At 41.5% G+C, this 21,119-nt stretch overlaps 1 protein-coding gene across 1 annotated transcript in view; it reads left to right on the top strand.

Annotated features, from left to right (window-relative positions):
- The first annotated feature begins 3,579 nt into the window (after positions 1-3,579).
- Positions 3,580-21,119, top strand: part of LOC136874326 (trypsin-like) — a 69,108-nt gene continuing 51,568 nt past the window's right edge. Inside the window, exons 1-3 of the mRNA XM_068227713.1 lie at positions 3,580-3,670; positions 15,671-15,750; positions 21,006-21,094. Coding sequence (XP_068083814.1) covers positions 3,580-3,670; positions 15,671-15,750; positions 21,006-21,094 — 260 coding nt within the window. The remainder of the gene's footprint in view (positions 3,671-15,670; positions 15,751-21,005; positions 21,095-21,119) is intronic.

The following is a 21,119-nucleotide window of genomic DNA, read 5'->3' as shown; positions in this document are numbered from 1 at the left end:
TTCGAATCCATGTCTGTAATAGAGATTTTTTCTGACACGCAACTATGTGTTGCATGTGATTGAGATTTGTTTATTCTGGCATTGCCGCTATGTCGCTATGTATATTGATTTCTCTTCAGAGAGACTGTCTTCATTTTCTTGTGTCCTTAATATAAAGAATCAATTTGAATTACGAAGCCAGTTTTTTTAAGGGTTATAATGATTTATAAATGTTTCAACGATTCTTTGGGCTTAGTAGGTATAATAATAATAATAATAATAATAATTTCGTGTGGCTATTTCTAGCCGAGTGCAGCCATTGTAAGGCAAACCCTCCGATGAGGGTGGGCGGCATCTGCATGTGTAGGTAACTGCGTGTTATTGTTGTGGAGGATAGTGTTATGTGTGGTGTGTGAGTTGCAGGGATGTTGGGGACAGCACAAACACCCAGCCCCCGGGCCATTGGAATTAACCAATGAAGGTTAAAATCCCCGACCCGGTCGGGAATCGAACCCGGGATCCTCTGAACCGAAGGCCAGTACGCTGACCATTCAGCCAACGAGTCGGACTTAGTAGGTATTATTACTACAGATATCCTCCCTAAATTATCTGATAGCTGTTTTTCGCATTTGAAGGTACTTCTAGTCTGTATTGTGATTGGTAAAGAATGGAGGAAGTCAACGTGATGAAAGCGCGATTCACTTAGAAAACCATGTCCATCGGGTAACTGGAGGTTTCTAAAATGTTGCCGTATGTTTAAAATTCCCTTTGGGAAAGTCAGATGATAATAAATATACTCAGTGGCCAAAAGTCACGGGAAGACACTCAATGTGTTCGCGAGCCCTCAAAAAGGCAGCAATACGACGAGGCATCGACTCTACACGGGGTTAGAATCGTTCTGGAGGGATCTGGACCCAAGCATCTTGCACTGCTACCCAAAATTGGTTTTGTGTAGTTGGTGCGGGGTTCATGGAGCGTACGCCAACATCGACAGCATCGACTGGATTAAGATCGGGAGATCTCTAGGACCAATCCATGGTCGTAACTTCACTGGAGCGCTCCTCCAACCACCTGCGTGCCAACGCAGAGCGGTGACAAGGCGCATTGTTCTGTTGAAACTTTCATCTCCGTCAGGGTACTCCAGGGCCAGGAAGGGATGCAGTTGGTCTGAAAGAATGTCCACATAACGTGCACCTGTCAGATCTCCCTGCAGCCGGACAATGGGGCCTAATTGCGACCATGAGAACGCTGCTCAGACTAGAACTTAGCCACCTCCCTCCTGGACACAACCTTGTTGACCGGCAAGATCCATAACTTCATGGGGTATACGTCACACTCTCACGCGCCCAACAGCTCGATACAACTGGAACCGGGATTCATCGGACCATACCACACGCCGCCACTGTTCCATTATTAACTGCCGATGTTCGCGGGCCCTTGCACGTCGTTGAGCTCTGTGTCGAGGTGTCAGCAAAGGGACACGAGTTAGTCGTCGGCTGGTGAAGCCTATGCGGTGCAGTTCCCTCCTTACAGTCCTGGTAGAAATGGGTTCCTAACTCCCAACATTCAACTGGGCGGTGATCTGACTTACAGAAGACCATCGAGCGCCCAGTGTGGTCCCGCGGAGGTGACGTGATGTCCGTTCGTTAAACAACTTTGGTATTCCTGTGCGGCGGTTTACGAGGGAGGTGACATTCTCTATGCGATATTGAAGATCCACTGTCGACATTGTTGACCTGGGAAATCCGAATTCGCGTGTAATCTCCGCAATGCTATGACCCATGCGCTGTGACCGAATATCATCCCACGTTCAAAGTTGGTTAACTCGCGACGTGTTCCCGTCTTCACGACACAAGTGTCTGACAGACTGCTCAGCTACGCCGCAGCTAGCCACAGGCGTCATACATGGCACATTTTTAATGGGACACCCCTACTCGCGACGTTTGGCCACTCAGTGTATATGATTCAATACAATGAGTGACGCGATGTTACCTAGCAACCTTGCAGGCTGTGATGTGAAGTATTCCGGATGGCCATGGCATAGAAATCCATGGCCTTTGCAGCTCTCAAGGTACTGTTGCTAGGTAACATTGCGTCACACATTTTGTTACATGGCACTATTTCATTACAGATATTTTAGAATCACCTCCAGCTCTAATACATATTTATGTCGAAATTTCTACCCACTTATAAACCGTCAAATAATCATTCTCAGTTGAGGAAATGTCGATATGTGACCCATTGCGCGGAAAGGGACCTGAAGTCGGATTTTTCATTTTTGAGGTTCTTGTGGTTCAAAAATTGGTATAAGGTACTGAGCACTAAAAAGAGGTCATGCTTCTGGGTGTAATACTTGTTGTTGTTTGAATCATCAGTCCATAGACTGGTTTGATGCAGCTTTCCATGCCACCCTATCCTGTTCTAACCTTTTCATTTCTACGTAACTATTGCATCCTACATCTGCTCTAATCTGCTTGTCATATTCATACCTTGCTCTACCCCTACCGTTCTTACCAACTACACTTCCTTCAAAAACCAACTTAACAAGTCCTGGGTGTCTTAAGATGTGTCCTATCATTCTTAAGAAGATATTAATTTTTGACTCTTGCTATTAAGAAATCTCAAATTTGAGAAAAACGTACTTACAGCTTTCACTAATTTCCCTACCAATTGTACAAAGTTTTCGTGATATTGAGTGGCGAAAGCTCGAACGGATGTGCAACTTACTGTAATTTGTTAAGAAGACTCACAGGTAGCACAAGAGGTCAAAACATAGAAAAGCAATTTTAATGTTGAAAACTTTTCTTAGCAGACAAAGTAGTGTTCTCCACACTACGAAAAACGTCAACTTTAAGCAATTTTTCCTATTGTACCGAAAGTTGAAGGGCTAAAGCGCCAGGAAAAGTTTCAAATTGTGAGTCTTGGACATATCCATCAAACTTAAAAAGCAAACTTCGAAAATCACTTCTGGCTTATATGTAGTTCCGGAAAAACAGCCTAACATCGCTTTTTCTTTTACTCGTTTACTTTTTTTATTCAAAACCTAACCAAATTAACTTATTTACCTAAGTATTTCTGTAATGTGTCCTTTGATTGAATGCCCACACCGAACGTAGTTATAAGGGCTTAAGTGAAACTGTGCATTGTCTCGCATTAGCGCTCGTAGTGGTACTTAAGTGAAACTGTGCATTGTCTCGCATTAGCGCTCGTAATGGTACTTAAGTGAAACAATGCATTGACTCACATTAGCGCTCGTAGTGGTAGGGAAAAGCAAACTGCTAATCTAATCGACCGGATAACGATGATTAAGAAACGTTTTGTCATTTTAGCAATAAATAAAAAATATTCTCATACATTTGTTCTTCATCTCCTTCCTTGTCGTTTGGACCTACGGAGGACCACGGGACTGGTAACGTCTCGTCACTTGGGCCTTCTGTTTTCTTCTCTTCCAGTATTCCTTTCATTTTCTGGCTGTCAGCCAGCTTTCTTTTCTCCGTCCATATATGCCTGCTGGTTCCTGTGTTCTTTCTGCTCGTAAGTGACTGAAAAATTCCCTGCTGGATGGCTTGCTGAAACTGTGGGCGGGTCATGTATGGACTCATGCGGGATTTGTTCCAGATCCGACTTGACCGAAGATATCCACTTGTTTCTGGATGCCTTCCCTCTGCCTTCCACAGCGAAGATCCTTTTGGTAACTCTGCAGAGGTTCATGTGGTTTAGGTCTTTATAGAAGACCGGTCGCCTTTTTCTTATACAAGTAACGATGTCTTTCTGATATTTGTATAGGTGCTTCCTCTTCTTTTATGGATCCCAGTATTTTCTTCAGGGTCTTCCTTTCTTTTAGTTGTAATTCTCTGGGATGACCTTTCCTGGTCTTCACGAGACACTCAGAGGCGTAGAGAACGGATTGTGCCTGAGTTCGAGGCCCTTGGAGAGGTATTTCGATGCGTAGATGTTTCTGCAGGAGAGGTAGGCCCTCTCAAACTTGGTGCACCTGGTGTTTATGACTAGGTTCCCTCTCTGGTTTGCAGAGATGCACTCTCCTACGTACCTGACCGCCGGCACCTTTCTGATGGTGGTCTGTTGTAGTGGCATCGTGGAAGGGGCTTCCACGTACTGTATTATATTTTGTTTACCTAAAATTCGTAACTCATATCCCTAAGATGTTTTCAACATTGAGTTTCTTGCGTAAAGGGCTCGAACTGTGGATGTTTATACCACAGACACTTTATTCAGCTCTGCTGGAAAATTTCCATTGCGGACTTTGGATCCCTTTCCACATATAGAGTAATTCATACAACAGACGTGTTAGTAAAGGCATGAAGCAAACCTGACACATCATTTCTAATTTGATCAAATACGGGACGTTTGTATCTCCGGACTTCGGGACAGATTACTACTACTACTAAATTTTCATTCCATACCTTGATCGGGCCTGCTAGAAGGTGATACCCTGTCTCAGGCCAGGAGATGTGTTGCGGTGATTTGAGATATGGAGAACTTGAGGTGGAAGCGTGTTGGTGGTGATTATTATTTTATGAGGAAGTACAACTAGGTAACCATCCTCCATACAGAGTGTATCCGTGATGATGTTACAAATTTTCATGGATGCTGTAGGACGGCGATTGGATCAATTTCAAATAAGGAACCATATACAGGAAACGATCGAGTCAAGCAAAATTCTACTCATTTAAATCCGTTTACCTGCACAAGTTTCACAAGCTGTTCCATTTACAACAAATGTTCGAAATGGCGCCCCCCTGCGTCAATCGCACCAAGTTTTGTTGTACCCGTTCCAATATCCCCCGTGTCGTTTGAACAGGCAGCGAGAATTCTTGCCAAGAGAGCCTCTTCAGTCTCGACAGGTGTCTCGCACACAATGCTTTTACCATGGCCACGTCACGTCAAAAAACTACTTCGGGACGAAATTCAGACACCCCGGGGTCTGTTAAGAGCGGGCGGGCATTAAACAACATGGATTATTTTTGACTTGAACGTTTCCAGACTACGGTTCCTTCTCTCAGATTGATCCATTTGTCGTCCTCCATCACCCCTGAAAGTTTGTAACATCATCATGGCTATACCTGTATAACACTAATCAGAGGGGAAAAAGGAAGAGATCCTACGCTTCGGAAAAATGAGTCATAGACCAAAGAAAGACAAGGGCCACGAAGGGCGTGAAAATGAAAGTCTCCTTAGGCCTTGGAGACCTAATACGACCGGGGTCGGAAAAGAACCAGAGTTGACGAAGGGAAGTCGCATAGGGTAGATGAAATTGAGGAGCGTGGCGCAAGTAAGTTGAAGCAATGTCAGAACAAATCGAGCTGCTTTTCTTTGCTTTTGGTTTTTCCAGTTCTCGAATCAGGTAATCCTGGTGAGGGTCCCATACACTGGAACCGTGCTCTAGTTGGGGTCATACCCTCATAACCATGCGCAGGGATCCATACCCTTTATTTACGATCCTGTTTATGTGATTACCCCAATGATGATTTCCTTATATTAATACCTCGGTAGTCACAGTGATCCTCACCCCATCAACACACTAATTAAAACTGAGATGACTTTTCCTATCAGTGAGACTCACGAGTGGTGGTGGTGGTGATTACTGTTTTAAGAGGAAGTACAACTAGGCAACCATCCTCTATATAACACTAATCAGAGAGAAAAAATGGAAGGGGTCCGATACTTCGAAAAATGAAGATATCGGCCAAAGGAAGACAAGGGCCACGAAGGGCGTGAAAATGAAAGACTCCCTAGCCCTCGCAAACCTAATAGCGTCGGGGTCGGAAAAGAACAAGAGTTGACCAAGGGAGGTCGGATAGTATAGATAAAAGTGAGGAGCCTGGCACAAGTAAGTGGAAGCAATGCCAGGACTCAGCTAAGAGCCCCGTGGTCGCCAACCCACGCTCCAAAGTTCAGAGCCCCTGAGGCCCCTTTTAGTCGCCTCTTACGACAGGCAGGGAATACCGTGGGTGTTATTCTACCGCCCCCACCCACAGGGGGATGAGACTCACGACCTGACGTTTAATCCCATTTATCATCACACCACTGCCTGCTGTTTATCTCACTACATTGTCGAAGTCTTTTTGCAGTTGCTTGCAATCTTGGAACTTATTTAACTTTGTAACGTATTTGACTTCATGGTTCCTGTCTTTCTTTGACCGATACCTTCATTTTCGAAGTGTCGCACCCCTTTTTTCTCTCAGATTAGTGTTAGCAGAGTATGGTTGCCTAGCTGTAGCCTACTTCCTCTCAAAACAGTAATCGCCACCTTTACTTTTATTAATGGATTTAACTCACATAATTTTATTCATGGACACAGTGGAGTGAATGCCTGGCTGTCAGAAGACGATGAAGGAACTCTGCGTTTGTTGCCTGGTTACTGATTCATTCGAATGGCGAACGAAGCACGTTTCTAGAAACTTTGTTTCCTCGTAAAGTAGGCTGCTTGTCGGATTTTAAGACTAATCACACTCCTGAATTTTCAATGCCCAAGGCTCTAATGTTAGATATAGAAAACAACGTTCCATTTAATAACAAAGTCTTTTTCACAAGTTGCTTTACGTCGCACCGACACAGATAGGTCTAACGGCGACGATAGGATAGGAAAGGGCTAGGAGTGGGAAGGAAGTGGCTGTGACCTTAACTAAAGTACAGCGTCAGCATTTGCCTGGTGTTAAAAATGGGAAATCATGCCTGCCGACACTGGGGTCCGAACCCACTATCTCCCGAATGCAAGCTCGCACCTGCGCGCCCCTAACGGCACGGCCAACTCGCTCGGTTATAGCCTAATCAAAGTTATTAAGGTTACCTTAGTTGAACCAAATACTTTAATACACCAATACCGGACAGCTCTATCTCAACAGCATTTAGTGGAGTGCGAACAGCGACGGTGGTGACATCTAGCGTGTTGGTGTGAACTGCATGCTTGTCTATGCTACAGTCAAGACCAACGGGAGAGTAATGCACTACACTCATTGGAAATGTTTTTGTTAAAATAATTGAATAATAATAACAATAATAATAATAATAATAATAATAATAATAATAATAATGAAATTTTAATATATGAAATGCCTCCTTCATAAACCTCCAAACGAGCATTATTTTAGCCGTGCCTTTCGCTGTCTTAAAAATTATAAAGCAGAATTTGTTTGAGGATCAACCCAGCCTCTGGGGAAAATATTTAACAACTACTCTCTCCTCTTATTTTCAGCCTTTTCTCAATTACCTAGCGCAGGATTTTGTATGGACTTAGCCTAGTTTTCCGGCCGGATGCCTTTCCTAACAGCAATCATATGTGGAGGGATATATACCGTACTCACTATCGCGTGTTTTTGTGGTTGTTTTCTGTATGATGTGTTGTATATACTTGAAGATGCGTATGAATACGAACACAAATCCGTAGCCCTCGATCTACAGGAATTAACAGACGCGATTAAAATCTCCGACTCAGCCGGAAATTGTACCAGCGCCCTCTGAACTGAAGGCAGTACGCTGACCATTCCGTGGTGATTATTTTAAGAGGAAGTACAACTGGCCAGCCATCCTCTATTAACACTAATCAGAAGGGAAATGGAAGAGGTCCAACACAGAATTCCTGCGGGACTATATTCCGGCACCTCGGCGTCTCCGTAAAAGTACTTAGTGGGATGTAAAAAATATATTATTATTATTTTCTTACAGTAAAAAAAGGTGACTGGATTCGAAACTCATGTCCTTCAATTATCAATTTCAAGACTACCACGATAACCATTACGCTACAGGCCCACAAGTTTCCGATTGTGAAATTTATGGTACTGTTTAATAATGTGGACCCTCAAGTTTGAGTATACTAGAGTTCCATATTTGTTAAGATTATTGGTTTTAGGTCCCACTAACATTTCAGTAGAGTATTTGATTGATTTTCTTAATATAAGGAGCATAGAATGTAACCTCAACACAGATGCGAGGTCATTACTTTTTTAATACTTGCGGTCCTTATCAGTTCCCTTGCCCATTATCTTGCTGGGTAATTTGTTCAGCGCATAACACTTTTCTTGGAATATAACTGCAATGTAAGATTATTTAGTGACAAACACTGATACATTATAAACAACACGGCAGTGCGTCAAGAATCATGCAGATAGCAATATGTTATTGAAGAGTTGGTCACACCAAGCTGTGTAGGTAGCAGCACTATCGACTTTCTCGCTGAAAACAGCAAGCTGTCCCGTATTGTCATATTAAAGTATTTGGTTGAACCTCGTCATGAGCGCCTTGGTAACATTACCGAAACTGAACACAGGTGTTCAATATCTTTAACGGTTTACGGGTATTTGAGATGAACATCTCAGCCGACTCGCACTCATGTATGTATGTATGCATGTATGTACGTATATATGCATGTATGTATTAACTAGAGAAAATGGCGGGAAACCCTATTTATTCTGCGTAAAACGAGCCCATAGGTCAATTTTGCCTTTCTACGTCGACCGCCTTAATTATAAAAATAATGATATGAATAACTATGTATTACTTTCACGAGAACAATTCATAACATTCATTTAGACCGCCCTAATCGATCAGCTGAAGGGCTTGCCGCGCTTCCTGCAGCACCTGTACATCAAGTGAGCAGTGATTCCATCCATCAATAAAATATAAGCCATCGTCTGCTATCTAGAGTGAGACAGGCGAACTAACCGATTGAAGAGGAAATAGTTTACTCATTCTTCCGGCAGATGGTAGCAAGAGCACCATCCATGCATTTCGAGGTTCGCACGGTCTCCTGCTTCAATTACGGCGCTATGGACATCAGTTTTACCAAACCCAAATAGTAACGTTGAGAAATGAACTTACCTTGCTCTGCACTGCCATTTCGCTGTGGCCGACAGCGTAGAATACATTCCCGGTTTTCGGCTACGTCGCGGATTACAGTAGTCTATTCCGACCGAGTAGAGTAGCTTCACGTAACAGGTGTACGGCTCTGCATTCGGGAGGCGGTGGTTCTCTTCAGAATGGTTTTCGGTGCATTTCAATTCTCCTCGCTAAGGCCAACACGGGGACTAATCCTTCTGTAGGCCACGGTCGCTCCCACCTCATTCCCTTGTGGTTGGGGGCGGTAAATAACTTATACGTTATCCCTGCCTGTCGTAAGAGGCGAATAAAAGGGGCCCCAGGGGTTCTCAACTTGGGAGCGGTCGTTGGCTCTCGGGCTCGCAAATCTAAAACCGTTCAATTCCAAAGAGAAGAAGTGTTTGATAAGGAACGTCGGAGAGGAAACTTCTAAGTGAGGAACATAGCACGAGTAAGTGGAAGCAATTCCAACTCAGCTAGGAACCCGATGATCACCATACTACTACATAACCAATATAAGAATCTGTGGAGAGTGACTACCTAGCGTTAACTCTTTCGGCAAATAGGGGTCCTGTGGATGTGTTCTATCGGAGCTCAAGGTAATAATAATAATAATAATAATAATAATAATAATAATAATAATAATAATAATAATATGTGATGATATCTTGGAACGAGACCCTTTAAAGAAGAAACTTGAATGACAACAGGATTTTCGAACAAAATCTAAAATGGATCGAAGAAGGAAGCTCACCGAAAAGAGGATGCGGAAGTACTGGGGGAGTGTTAAAGCTCAAGGCAGAAAACGGTTGAAGTAGCGTATTCCATAGCTGCCCAAAATGAAATAAGAATAAGAAGAAGAAAGAAAGAAAGAAAGAAAGAAAGAAAGAAAGAAAGAAAGAAAGAAAGAAAACTGAGGGTAGGATTAGTAGATCGGATCACATGTAAAGAGTCACTGGTTTTTAATTATTTTGCTAGTTGATTAACGTCGCACTAACACATCGAAGACATTTCGGTGACGCAACGATGGGAAGAACTAGGAATGAGAAGGTAGTGGCGGTGTCCTTAACTAAGGCATTTGCCTGGTGTGGAAATAGGAAACCATGGGTAACCATCTGCAGGGCTACCGATGGTGCATTTCGAACCCACCATCTCCCGAATGCAAGCTCATACCTACGCGACCCTAACCGCACGGCCAAATCGCTCGATCTGAATAATTTCGGTGAACAGAGAATGGTGGGGGTGATGATTATTGTTTAAAGAGGAAGTAAAACTGGCCAACCATCCTTTACTACCAGTAATTAGAGGGATAAAATGGAAGAGATCCGACACATCGAATAATGATGATTTCGGGCAAAGAAAGACAACATCCTTGAAGGGCGTGAAAATGAAAGAATCCTTAGGCCTCAAATGCTCTAATACCGTCGAAGTCAGATAAAGAACAAGAGCTGGCCAAGGTAGGTCGGATGGAATAGATTAAAGAGGAACCTGGCACAAGTAGGTGGAAGCAATGCCAGGATTCAGCTACGGGCCCCATGCTCGCCAATCCATGACCACAAGTTAAGAGTGCCTGAACAGAAAATTATTTGGCGAAATTCTAGCGAAGAATATATTGTGACATTATGGCTGAGGGTGCAGGAATGGGTGGAGCCAGAGCGAGAGCGAGAGCCAGACCGGAGCGAATCAGTGCATTTTGCGGAGTGAACTGTTCTTGGGGTGGCATTGCAGTGGGAGAGGCCCTGTGAGAGAACGGAAAATCAACGCAGCGGAATTTTGTGTGATAAATCAAATAAGTCGTAAGTTACTAGTTGTGATCCCCTGAAGTTGCTCTCCAGAGTTAGCCCGCTAAGAGCAATGCATAGCAGTCACCTTGCCCAGTAGCCCTTGTGATAGTACCGTAAAATTATCGATAAGACGAATAGGTCCTAAGTTACAAGCTGTGAGACCCTGAGATAGCTCTCCAGAATTAGTCCCATAAGAGCAATGTAGAACAGCTATCTTATCCAGAATGTCAGTTCAGTTAAGCCTGGAACTGAATCAAAGCGTCTGTGAGTTTAGCACTCCTATGAGGTTAAGACTGGAGTCGAATACTAGCCTGTACGGTTAAGCTTGCACTCTTATGTGGTTATCCAGGATATCGAACTTTGAATCTGTAAGGTTAAGGCAGGTTACGTGATCACGTCCACTTTTAGGTTAAACTTGCACTCTATTGCATCGAACTCGGGTCTGTACGTTTAGTGACCCTGTGAGGTTAAGCCTGGAGTAAAATGCAAGGCTGTGAGGTTAAGCATGCACTATTAGCCGGCACATCCCTGAGTTGGAGGTCGCCTCTCAGGAGCCTGAGGTGACCGCCGGAGCCCTGTAAAACCACTACTTGTGTGGACAGCCAACTTCATGAGTACAACAAAACTGCATGAATTGGAAAAATCGAACTGAAGTAGACATGAATATATAGTTGCTAACAGAAGATACTACCTCTGTGTGTAGTCATTTTTGTTTGAATGACCCTGACAAGACGCGGCTATATCTTGACTCATTCAAAAATCTTTCACTTTGCTCTTGTCGTACGTAAGCGTAGGAGGTAAAAATTGTACAGGTACCGGTAAGTCAAGACACTGTTATGACAAATATTTCCGAAATGAATAAATGTACATTACAACCTCAATAACTATCTTAAAGTGAATTAATTTTCTAGAATTCGTAATGCAGAATGCATACAGGTCTTTGACATCAGTGTTTAGTATTTCGTCCGAAGCCTTGGTAATTTCAACTCTGGATATTCCACGCAAATACATCATTTCAGTTCATTATTTTCAGTTTCCTACTCTTTTGGATTTCAGATCCTGGAATACATTTCATCAGCCTACATTGTATCGAAGAAACCTGACTGTAAAGGCAATATAACTATGATATGAAAATGCTTCTCCACTTAACTATCTGTCTGACAACAAGTGCCTCTTTTCTAGGTAAGATTTGCATTGTTAATACATTACAGTAAACAATGTACATGTTACAGATTATTAACCCAATGCTTTTATTTAGGTTAAGGATTTATCAATTGCATGTATAGATTTAACGTTTCTGTTGACGATAGTAGAGTTAATTATGGTGTAAATAGGCGAATAGTAACTGATTTACCATTAATGGTAGAAGAAGTGGAAGTTCTTACCTCCAGGAAGACGACATTATTTACTAAAGAAAGACGAAGACGAATAAGGATGTGGAAATGAAAATACTTCCTTTGCCGGCGGTGATCGAAGTTTTAAGGGACAAAACACAGAGCACCTCAGCTGCGTAAAATATTTTAAAGAGGAGAGAAGGAAGAGATCCGATACGTCTATGATGTTGATTAAAGAAAAGAAAAGGACATAAAATGCGGACGATGTTTATTAGCGGGAGCAGTGATGGTAGTGTGACATTTGCAACGCGGCTTTTTAAAATGAGGAGTGTCTGTTCAAAACGTTCCGAAAAATAAAGCAGTATTTCGTCCACAAACAAACAGTAGCTGAAATTATCGATTGACACGAGCAATCCAGACCGGGAAGTTGTAATTCCTTAAAATGTGTGCCAAATCCGATCATGGGTACGTTTCAAGTGCCTTTTATGTTACGTTTCTTGCGCTTTTCACACATCTTTCCTAAGGCGGAAATAACACCTTTCGAACAGACACTCCTCAAATGTGCTTACGAGCTCCCGATACCGAAGGAAGCAAGACATAGACCTCTAGTAAAAGAAGAGAATCAAGTAAAGGCTTATCAAGGGAGTTGGAAAATGAAAGACTTCCTACACCAAGGAAGCAAAATGGTGTCAACATAAGAAGAGAATTATCAGTTGACGTCAGTTGGGTAAAATGAAGGACAGCAGGCTGGTACATGAAAGTGGAAACATCAGATTAAGCTGTAATCCGAAGGTCACCTCATCACGTCTTCTGGATGGGGACGTACGAAACGAAGTAATGCCCGATTATTTTAAAAGAGAGTTCGTTGAGTACACTCATGAGGATCTCCCAGATCATGTGCTCATAAACTCTATTCAGAACCTAAACCAGAAACAACAGGTTCAGAACGTGACTAATAATATGTGGCACTCTGCTGGTTGTGGTTACTTTAAGAGATTTAACAAGGAATTACATTAACATTAATTGAAGCAGAAAGAAAGAGCGGTCAACCTCTTAAACAATGAAGACCTAAAGACTACTTTTTCGTGCCATTACAGTAGTGAATTTGACCGAACGCTACGAATCTGGGAGATGTATTTTAGAGCACAAATTTATCCAAACAAAAAGCTTCAAATATCATAGCTGCAGCGGTTAAAGGATAAAAACAAGATTGTTTCTCTCAAGATCACGCATAAAGTTTGCAGCAGATTTGTTGGTGATGCCACTGATGTAGAAGAGAAAGCTGACGAGTTTGTCAGGGAAGTAAGGTGTTTCAGTGATAAGTATAATTTTACACCAGAGCAGATAATTAATGCAGATCAGTCAAGATTCTGTAAAGATTTACGTTCTGGGAGAACTCTTGCCATTAACGGAGCAAAGATGATTTATGGTTCTGAGGATTCAGTTGTAGCAATCACCGATTCATATATGATAATACCTGTTGTTGTAATGGATGACACCCTTCTTCCAGACATGTATGTTCTTATCTCGGAACCCAGTGGGAAATTTACGGCAAGCATGACACTTGAAATTACCCAATATGAAAGCATATACTAGCAAATCACCAAACATGACAAAATGGGATTTGAAAGTGTTCCTGGAACAGGTGTTATGGCCGGATTTGCACGGCAAAGATTTAGTTCTTCTGTTGTTTGATTCTTGGGCGACAAATAAAGATGATGTTCTATGCCATGAGACAGTTCCAAAAGATGTTGTTTCATAATAATCTGATCCATGCAAAATGTACTGGTTTGGTACAACCAGCGGACGTTTTCTTTTCCGTCCATTCAAAAGTATGGTACGGTTCATCACTGATACGATAGTGTTATCGTCCACAGATAAAGTGCGGCAAAGAGAAAAAGTTTCGTCGGATTCAATCCTTTGTACACTTTCAATTTTCGGCGAATAGATTCAGACAACTGATCCGATTTGCTTTCTTCAAAATAATGCGGTTACACCGATGAACATCCCGGATCATTTCGGACACATTCTGAATACTGTGTTTCGAGAGTGGTTTGGATAGATGTTTATGTCTAGACCACGGATTATTTATCGACCTTCATCTCTACTGCACTTGAACTGCTATGGGTGCGTAAATTATTTTATTTCCAGTATTTAAATGTTACTGAGTGCATTTGCTCACCCATCTACACTCAGCCACATTGGATGAATCTGCACGAAGATTCCTGTCTTTATGTGTACTTATAGTCTATATTTGGCAGCTCGTAGCTCCTATGTGTTTCTTATCCATAACGGCTGTAATTTGGATGGTATGCATATTTCAATATTGTCTATAAAATGCACTATAAAAATTCAAAATGTACAACAGCTAGGTACCCTTCCTTGTCAGCAATCTACGGAAGAAAGTCGCCCTGATCCGCGAGTCTGAAATCTAGACATCCACCAATCAACAATGCTAGGACCGTCACAGAAAACCATTTTGAGCCGAAGATCCGATTGAAGAATGAATGGTGTAATAACATCAACCTTCAAGTTTGGAGTTATTTAATCGGAAACAGCCTTGCTCCAAGTTTTGACCAGTCTAGAGGGATGTGGACTGCCCTCAATACGATTTGAACTAACCACGGAATCTGTGCCGAATCATTCTTTAAATGGGGTTCAATCCCTCCTCGCCAATGCGACCTGGGTGCTCCTTCACAGACAGTCCACCAGATTGCGTTTTTGAATGTGATAGATCATATTTGCGCTCGTACAGAAATGGCTATCAACCAACAGAGCTATGCTCTCTGTTGTTATCGAGTTTCGTCGTACCGGTAGTGTATACAGCAATTTCAGCGGAAGAGAAGGTCTGGTAGCCTAGTTTGATTTCTTATTGTCAGCACCCGCAGCCATAGAATAGATAGGCAACTTAGACTTAAAGGTACAGTATGCCCCAGAGTATACAGAACTGGAGCTATTATTTGTTAATTAAAGGGACGATAAAATGAGTGTTCAAAATGTGCACCATCGCGCTGTAGGCAGTCTTCATATGGTCACGCTGATTCTGAAACATACCCTGAAACATAGGTTGCTGCACATTCCTGAAAATCGAACTTCTCACGTAATGCAGGCACAGTTATGGGTGGATCTGTGCAGCTGATCACTTTGTCCTTTAACATCTGGCCTCTCGAAATCAAGAAAGCGAGTTGTTCTGCGATTGGTGAAACCATCCAGATGAATGTGAATTCCGTCGGAGAATCACACATTGCGCAAGAAATCTGGATCCTCATACACCGTACCCAAAACTCTTGCACGATACACAATCCTGGTATGCATATCTTGCTCCTGCAATTGTTATCCAACCAGTATTCTGTACGGAGGTCTTTAAACAATCGCCTAAGCGACGTATCGCTGATGTTTAGTTTCAAGAACGTTCGTCGAAGACTTCGTTTTGGTGACTCCAACATCTGATTGAGGATACGCCCATGCTTCTCATTGTGGACACAGTGGTCGCCAACCCACGCTCCCAACTTGACAGCCCTAGGTCCCCTTTTAGTCGCCTCTTACGACACGAATGGGATATCGTGAGTGTTACTCCACCCCACCCCACCCCCAATGTTGAACACAGGTACCTATATTAACCGACAATATGAACATTCACACCAACCACCTCAGTGTCACTGTCTTTCACTTGTGTGAGTTTTTAGCAGAGTACAATGACGAGAAATCCTATTGCCAGCAAGTGATGTTTCTTTACAGGAGCGACGGATACTGACGATGCCATTGGCAACCGAATTGTAAATGGTACTGATGCTAGACCTGGACAATTCCCATTCATGGTGAGTATCCTTGGTATTGTACCCGACAGGGACACGAACCACTGGTTAGAAGATATATCATAAAGTTTATTTCTTTGTATGCAGAAGTAGCTTGCGTAATTTTGAAGCGTGGAGTGCTAAGAAGTGACACGCAACCCGTACTCGTAGGGGGTGAGGGAAATGCAGGGGAACGAACCATGGAATCCCCTAGGAAGGAGTGGATTGATTCAGTCACGTGCCCTCAGATAGCGAAGAGAGGTATCATCTCTAGTGAACGAACTCTCCAACCCTATCCGAAGAGAGTATGACCGATATTGATCTCGTTGATTTCACTTCAATTATTTAACTAGTACGACGTGGAACATGAAGTCAAAAATCCAGAATATTAATATTTGAATTTATAAGAACCAGTTGCATACTATATTGTACTGCAGATGATAAAAATAGTTATAATGTGTCCTACATAACAGCGGAAATTCCCACAAGCCAAATGGCTATCTTCCGACAGATAACTCAAACAGGGAGAGGAAAATAACACGATACTCATTATTGGGTAATTTACGATCGGATTCTTTACGGACCAATCTCAAATTGTACCTAATAATATTGGCTACCTGACCACCGGACTATTTTATCAGTAAAAGCCCGTGGAAAGGAAGTACTCGATTTTGTACTGGGGAAGTCATCCAAAGTTACGCCATTTTTATCTGATGTCATGTAAATATCTCGGCAACCCTTCCACACACACATAACTACTCTATCTCGTGCCGGACAGACATGTGGCGATCTGGTGGAACTTTCTCCTTTGTAAGAATAATTTATGCATACATTGTGAAGAAAAACATTATTAGAGTGATTTAGGATCAGTATAAATGCCGATAAAGAACCCGTGTGCGCGGACGGATTATTCGATCAGCTTTGTGCTAATAATAAAAATTAGGAAGGGGAGTTATTGATTGGAATAGCTTACCAAGAGAAATGCTCAATAATTTTCCAATTTATTTGCGATCATTTAAGAAAAGGCTAGAAAACAACAGATAGTGAATCTGCCACCTGGGCGACTGCCCTAAATGCAGATCAGTAGTGACTGATTGAATGATTGAATAATAATAATAATTATTATTACAGTATTTATGTGGATCACAGATGTGAAAGAAGGTGCGGGTATAAATGGGTCGATGTAAGACAATCAGAAAATTAATTTAAAACTTTATAATTAGAGCTATATTTCTTTCTTTGCTACTTTTTGGTTTCTTTTCAAATGTTAAATTTTAACAAACAATTCGCTAAGCGAAAACAAGATTTCTGGTACAACAATGAGATATAGAAGTAATATAATAAATGATAAGAGCACCTTTGCCCCACAAAATTATCTTGGAGACTACTCTCCAAACATTACACCATTACAGTCTTCCAAAGGCACCATTCAACCTTTATAATTTGAAAGAGCGTCCTTGCTCTATAAAACTTTACACTTAGGAACCCGTTTCCAGAAATGTCCAGGCCTATCTAGGCATAACCTGCATTTTACAAATTCAAGCAGTATTAACTGTCCTATATTCTCAACTGACTAACATCTTTACATGAAAGAAATGAAATAGAGTTTAACAGGGGCATCGAGTAACCAGTATACCAGGGCTTTGTGAAGAACAACAGGTTAAAGTTACTGGCCCAAAAATCAAAATGGTGAGAAGACAGACACGTGCACTCCTGGAAAATTGTAATGAAAAACCTAAAACCTTATTTGAGCTTATGGCCCTAAGTTACAGAGGCTACTACAGAGGTGAAGAGATGGAGAGAACATTCAAGTTACAAAGATTAGAAACTGAAAAACGGCTACAAAATCATAGTCACCTCAAATCAAGTTGATAGGGAACACGAGAGGGTAGCTCACTCTCTATTCCCTGATTTCGGTTAAGTTACTTCGGATTGTTTGAAATTTACATTTAAAGTTTGAAATTTACATTTTAAAAATGAAGTTACATTATTAAAGATTGAAAACCTTCCCCCGAGCTAGCTTTCAAAGACTATCACTTAGTTAAACCATAACTGCCATTACCTTGAGCTGGTGGACTTCTCTAAGATGGACGAGGCGCCACCACATCCTTTCTAACCACACATTCAATAAACTGGAACGATCAATAAGACAACCTGGCCCAAAAATGTGCCACATTTTATACCCGAGGGGAAAGTTCCGGAAAACTCTGGGCTAAGGCCCGACACACCCCAATTCTTATTGCGTAATTTAATAAATACCAGAAACCTTTCCTTGGGTGAATAATAAATATACAAAATTTTCTATTGGCCAACATCTTAAGACAGAAGTGTTGTAAACTTTAACACACCAAGAATAAAGAATAACCAACTAAGTTTAGTAAACCTTAAAATAAAAAATTACTTTACAATTTTCATAGTCAATCTTCACACCAGAGAACATAAACTAAGTTTATAGTAGAGGCATCTGTATCTTCTTGTATTAGTTGTTGTGAGTTTTAGACTTTAGAAAGCATTCTCCAAGGCGCTTCATTTAAATGAACGAGGTGGGTGTAAAACCTAACATGAATTTAACCTGGAAGAAGGCGTGGTACTTAAGTATGAAGCATTATCTATATGGTATGGTGCCTTTGAAGGTCTGTTTGGTACCTGTGGTCAATTTCTTATGTGAATCGTATTGTAAACATTAGTATATTCTACACTACGGTATTATGAAATAAGTAATATCTGTATATATGCCAATTTTGGGAAGGGGGCTGTAATAGAATTTATTCTACCCACCTTCCATTAATATTTTCGATATACGGTTCCCCCTTTGAAATTTGTGTCCCCTGAGATTTATTTTCCCTTATTCTATCTTCATTTACCTTCTCCGTGACTTTCTGTCACTCTTATTTCTGAATTTACTATCACCTCTGTGTTTTCAACACTGCTTCCCGTCAGATGCTGCCACTTGTCGGTAGCGAGACAAACTTCTGATTTGTATCTGGCCACTAAGAGCACGGCATGTAGGCTTAGATTCGACCTGGCGGCCAGCAACTGATAGTCTGAAGTCGTAATGGATCAACGTTGGTTGGTGTATCACAGTCTAAGGGAGGCCTTCTCTGGCGATATGGATTCTGGATGAAACGTTTTAAGTAGGGTGTGTTCATCCTAAACTGTTCCAGACTTCGTCGTCCTCGTTATTTCTATAATATATATATATATTTAGTTATTATTTCTAATTTCCAAGACCCACGCTTTCATAGTCAGTAACGTGCACTGCAGTGATTATTATTTTACACAACCCTGGATTATTTTACCTGACCTAAAGATCCGTAAGTTCAGGTTCTGAGTTATCATCCTGGCCTACTCGTCATGCATCTTCGAAAATATCTTCTTGGATAACGACATCAGTTTTCACGAGGTCATATTACCCGGACTACTTCAAGTAAAATTTCTGAAAATCACATCTCGTATGAATTCCTGTTTCTACGCTTGTAATTTTTCTTCTTAAATTGAAGTGTATATGGGCTTCTTATGTTCTTCACATTTGAGTAGTTCTTACAAATTATGTTTTATTAATATTGTTATTATAATGCCCTTCGTTAAACCGTTTCCCTGTGGGGTTTATTTTAATACGTTCATCTCTAAATGATTTATAAGTTTATAAGGGGTTAGAAAACTAATTACAGTGTGGTGTTGTACGACTGGGTAAAAGTTGATTGCTGAAAATTTGTGTTAGAGGCGGTTTGATTACGACTGGGACTTCCGCAAATATTTAAAAATCAGATCCCATTTAATTATGTATTTTTGTTCGGTCATCTACTCTCTGTTCATCCCCGACCGAAGGCATTTGGTAATTATGTCTCCACACGCTAATGTCATAACAAAGTGGTCGTGATTATTGTTTTAAGAGGAAGTACAACTAGGCAACCATACTCTATATAACACCTACCAGAGAGAAAAATTGAAGTGGTCCGACACTTCGAAAAATGAATGTATCGGCCTAAGAAAGGCAAGGGCCACAAATAGCGTGAAAATGAAACAGTCCCTCGGCTTCGAATGCTCTAATACTGTCTGGACCGGAAAAGGACAAGAGTTGACTGAGGGCGGTCGGATAGTGTAGACGAAAGTGAGGAGCCTGGCACAAGAAAGTGGAAGCAATGCCAAGACTCAACTAAGGACTCCGTGGTCGCCAACCCAAGCTCCTAAGTTAAAAGCCCCTAGGGCACCTTTTAGTTGCCTTTTACGATAGGCAGGAGTTACCGTGGATGTTATTCTACCGCCCCACCCACAATGGGGGAACCATAACAATGACACTCCTTACAGTTGCATTCCGTCTTACCCTCGACAAAGATAATTCAGAAAATTATTAGTTTGCGTAATGATTATGTCATTTGTTTGTATGCATCTGGGTTGATTTTGTTTCATTATTCATTATCACCAAGTGGTAATAACCCTTTTTTTATTTAACATATATTTGTTTCTCATTCGTAGTAGTTAGTTCCTAGGCCCATAATTTTAGAATGTCGTCCATACCTCGGATTGAACGTGACCCTGAGCCATTGTCGGTGCATTTAACAGTGCAGGGGGACGGGTGCAATCTGAAGAGTATTCTATTGTTGAATCCTTTAGTTTACAAAAATGGTTTGTGATGTTTCTAATCTCTCGATAAAATGTTGACTATAATATACCCTTCCTTTCTTCTGACAGTTAATAATCTAACACAGAGTCGGCCAAAGGATATGAAGTGTAAAATATTGCAGTGCTGCATGCCAGTCGTAACACAGGTGCAAATACTGTATCTACTGATCGTGGTTGTAAAGTGGGGGTGAAAATTCGACAGAGCGAAAGATGAGTATAGTTAGCAGAAAGTGGTCCACTCATCTGTGTGCATTTCGAAACTCCAACAGCTCATAGTTGCATGTTATTAAGCGATATTGGCCATCCATCCAAGTACTGACCTTACCCAGTTTTACTTAACTTGCGTGTTTGAACGGAACCTTCGCATGCAACATGGTATGTCCGTTGTCCATGTTCTGTCTGTGACCATAAACATAAGTTGTCTTTGCTTCGGAGCTTGGGGGATATCCAGTATCAATTTCAAATATAGTAACGTTGTCTCACCTTTGATTATTCTTCATCCATGCAGGAGTCAGGCGAGAATGGTAGGGAGTGATGACTGCACAGTGTGAAAGAACTCTGCGTAAGTTCAGAATTCGTGGCCGTCTTTGATAAAACCTATGAGCATTTTTACATGCAGTTGTATCCTCAACCTCATAGAAATGATTTCTGTATAGGTTTCACTGCGCCAGGGAGAGCAGCATATATGTGGTGGCAGTATTATAAACGAGTTCTGGATCCTTACTGCAGCTCACTGTGTTTATAGGTAAGTACAAAATAAAGTAACTTGC

Source organism: Anabrus simplex, chromosome 5 (genome assembly GCF_040414725.1).
Source record: "Anabrus simplex isolate iqAnaSimp1 chromosome 5, ASM4041472v1, whole genome shotgun sequence".
In the NCBI taxonomy this organism is placed as follows: domain Eukaryota; kingdom Metazoa; phylum Arthropoda; class Insecta; order Orthoptera; family Tettigoniidae; genus Anabrus; species Anabrus simplex.
The sequence above is the reverse complement of the archived record's forward strand: the minus strand, read 5'-3'. Positions and strand labels throughout refer to the sequence as shown.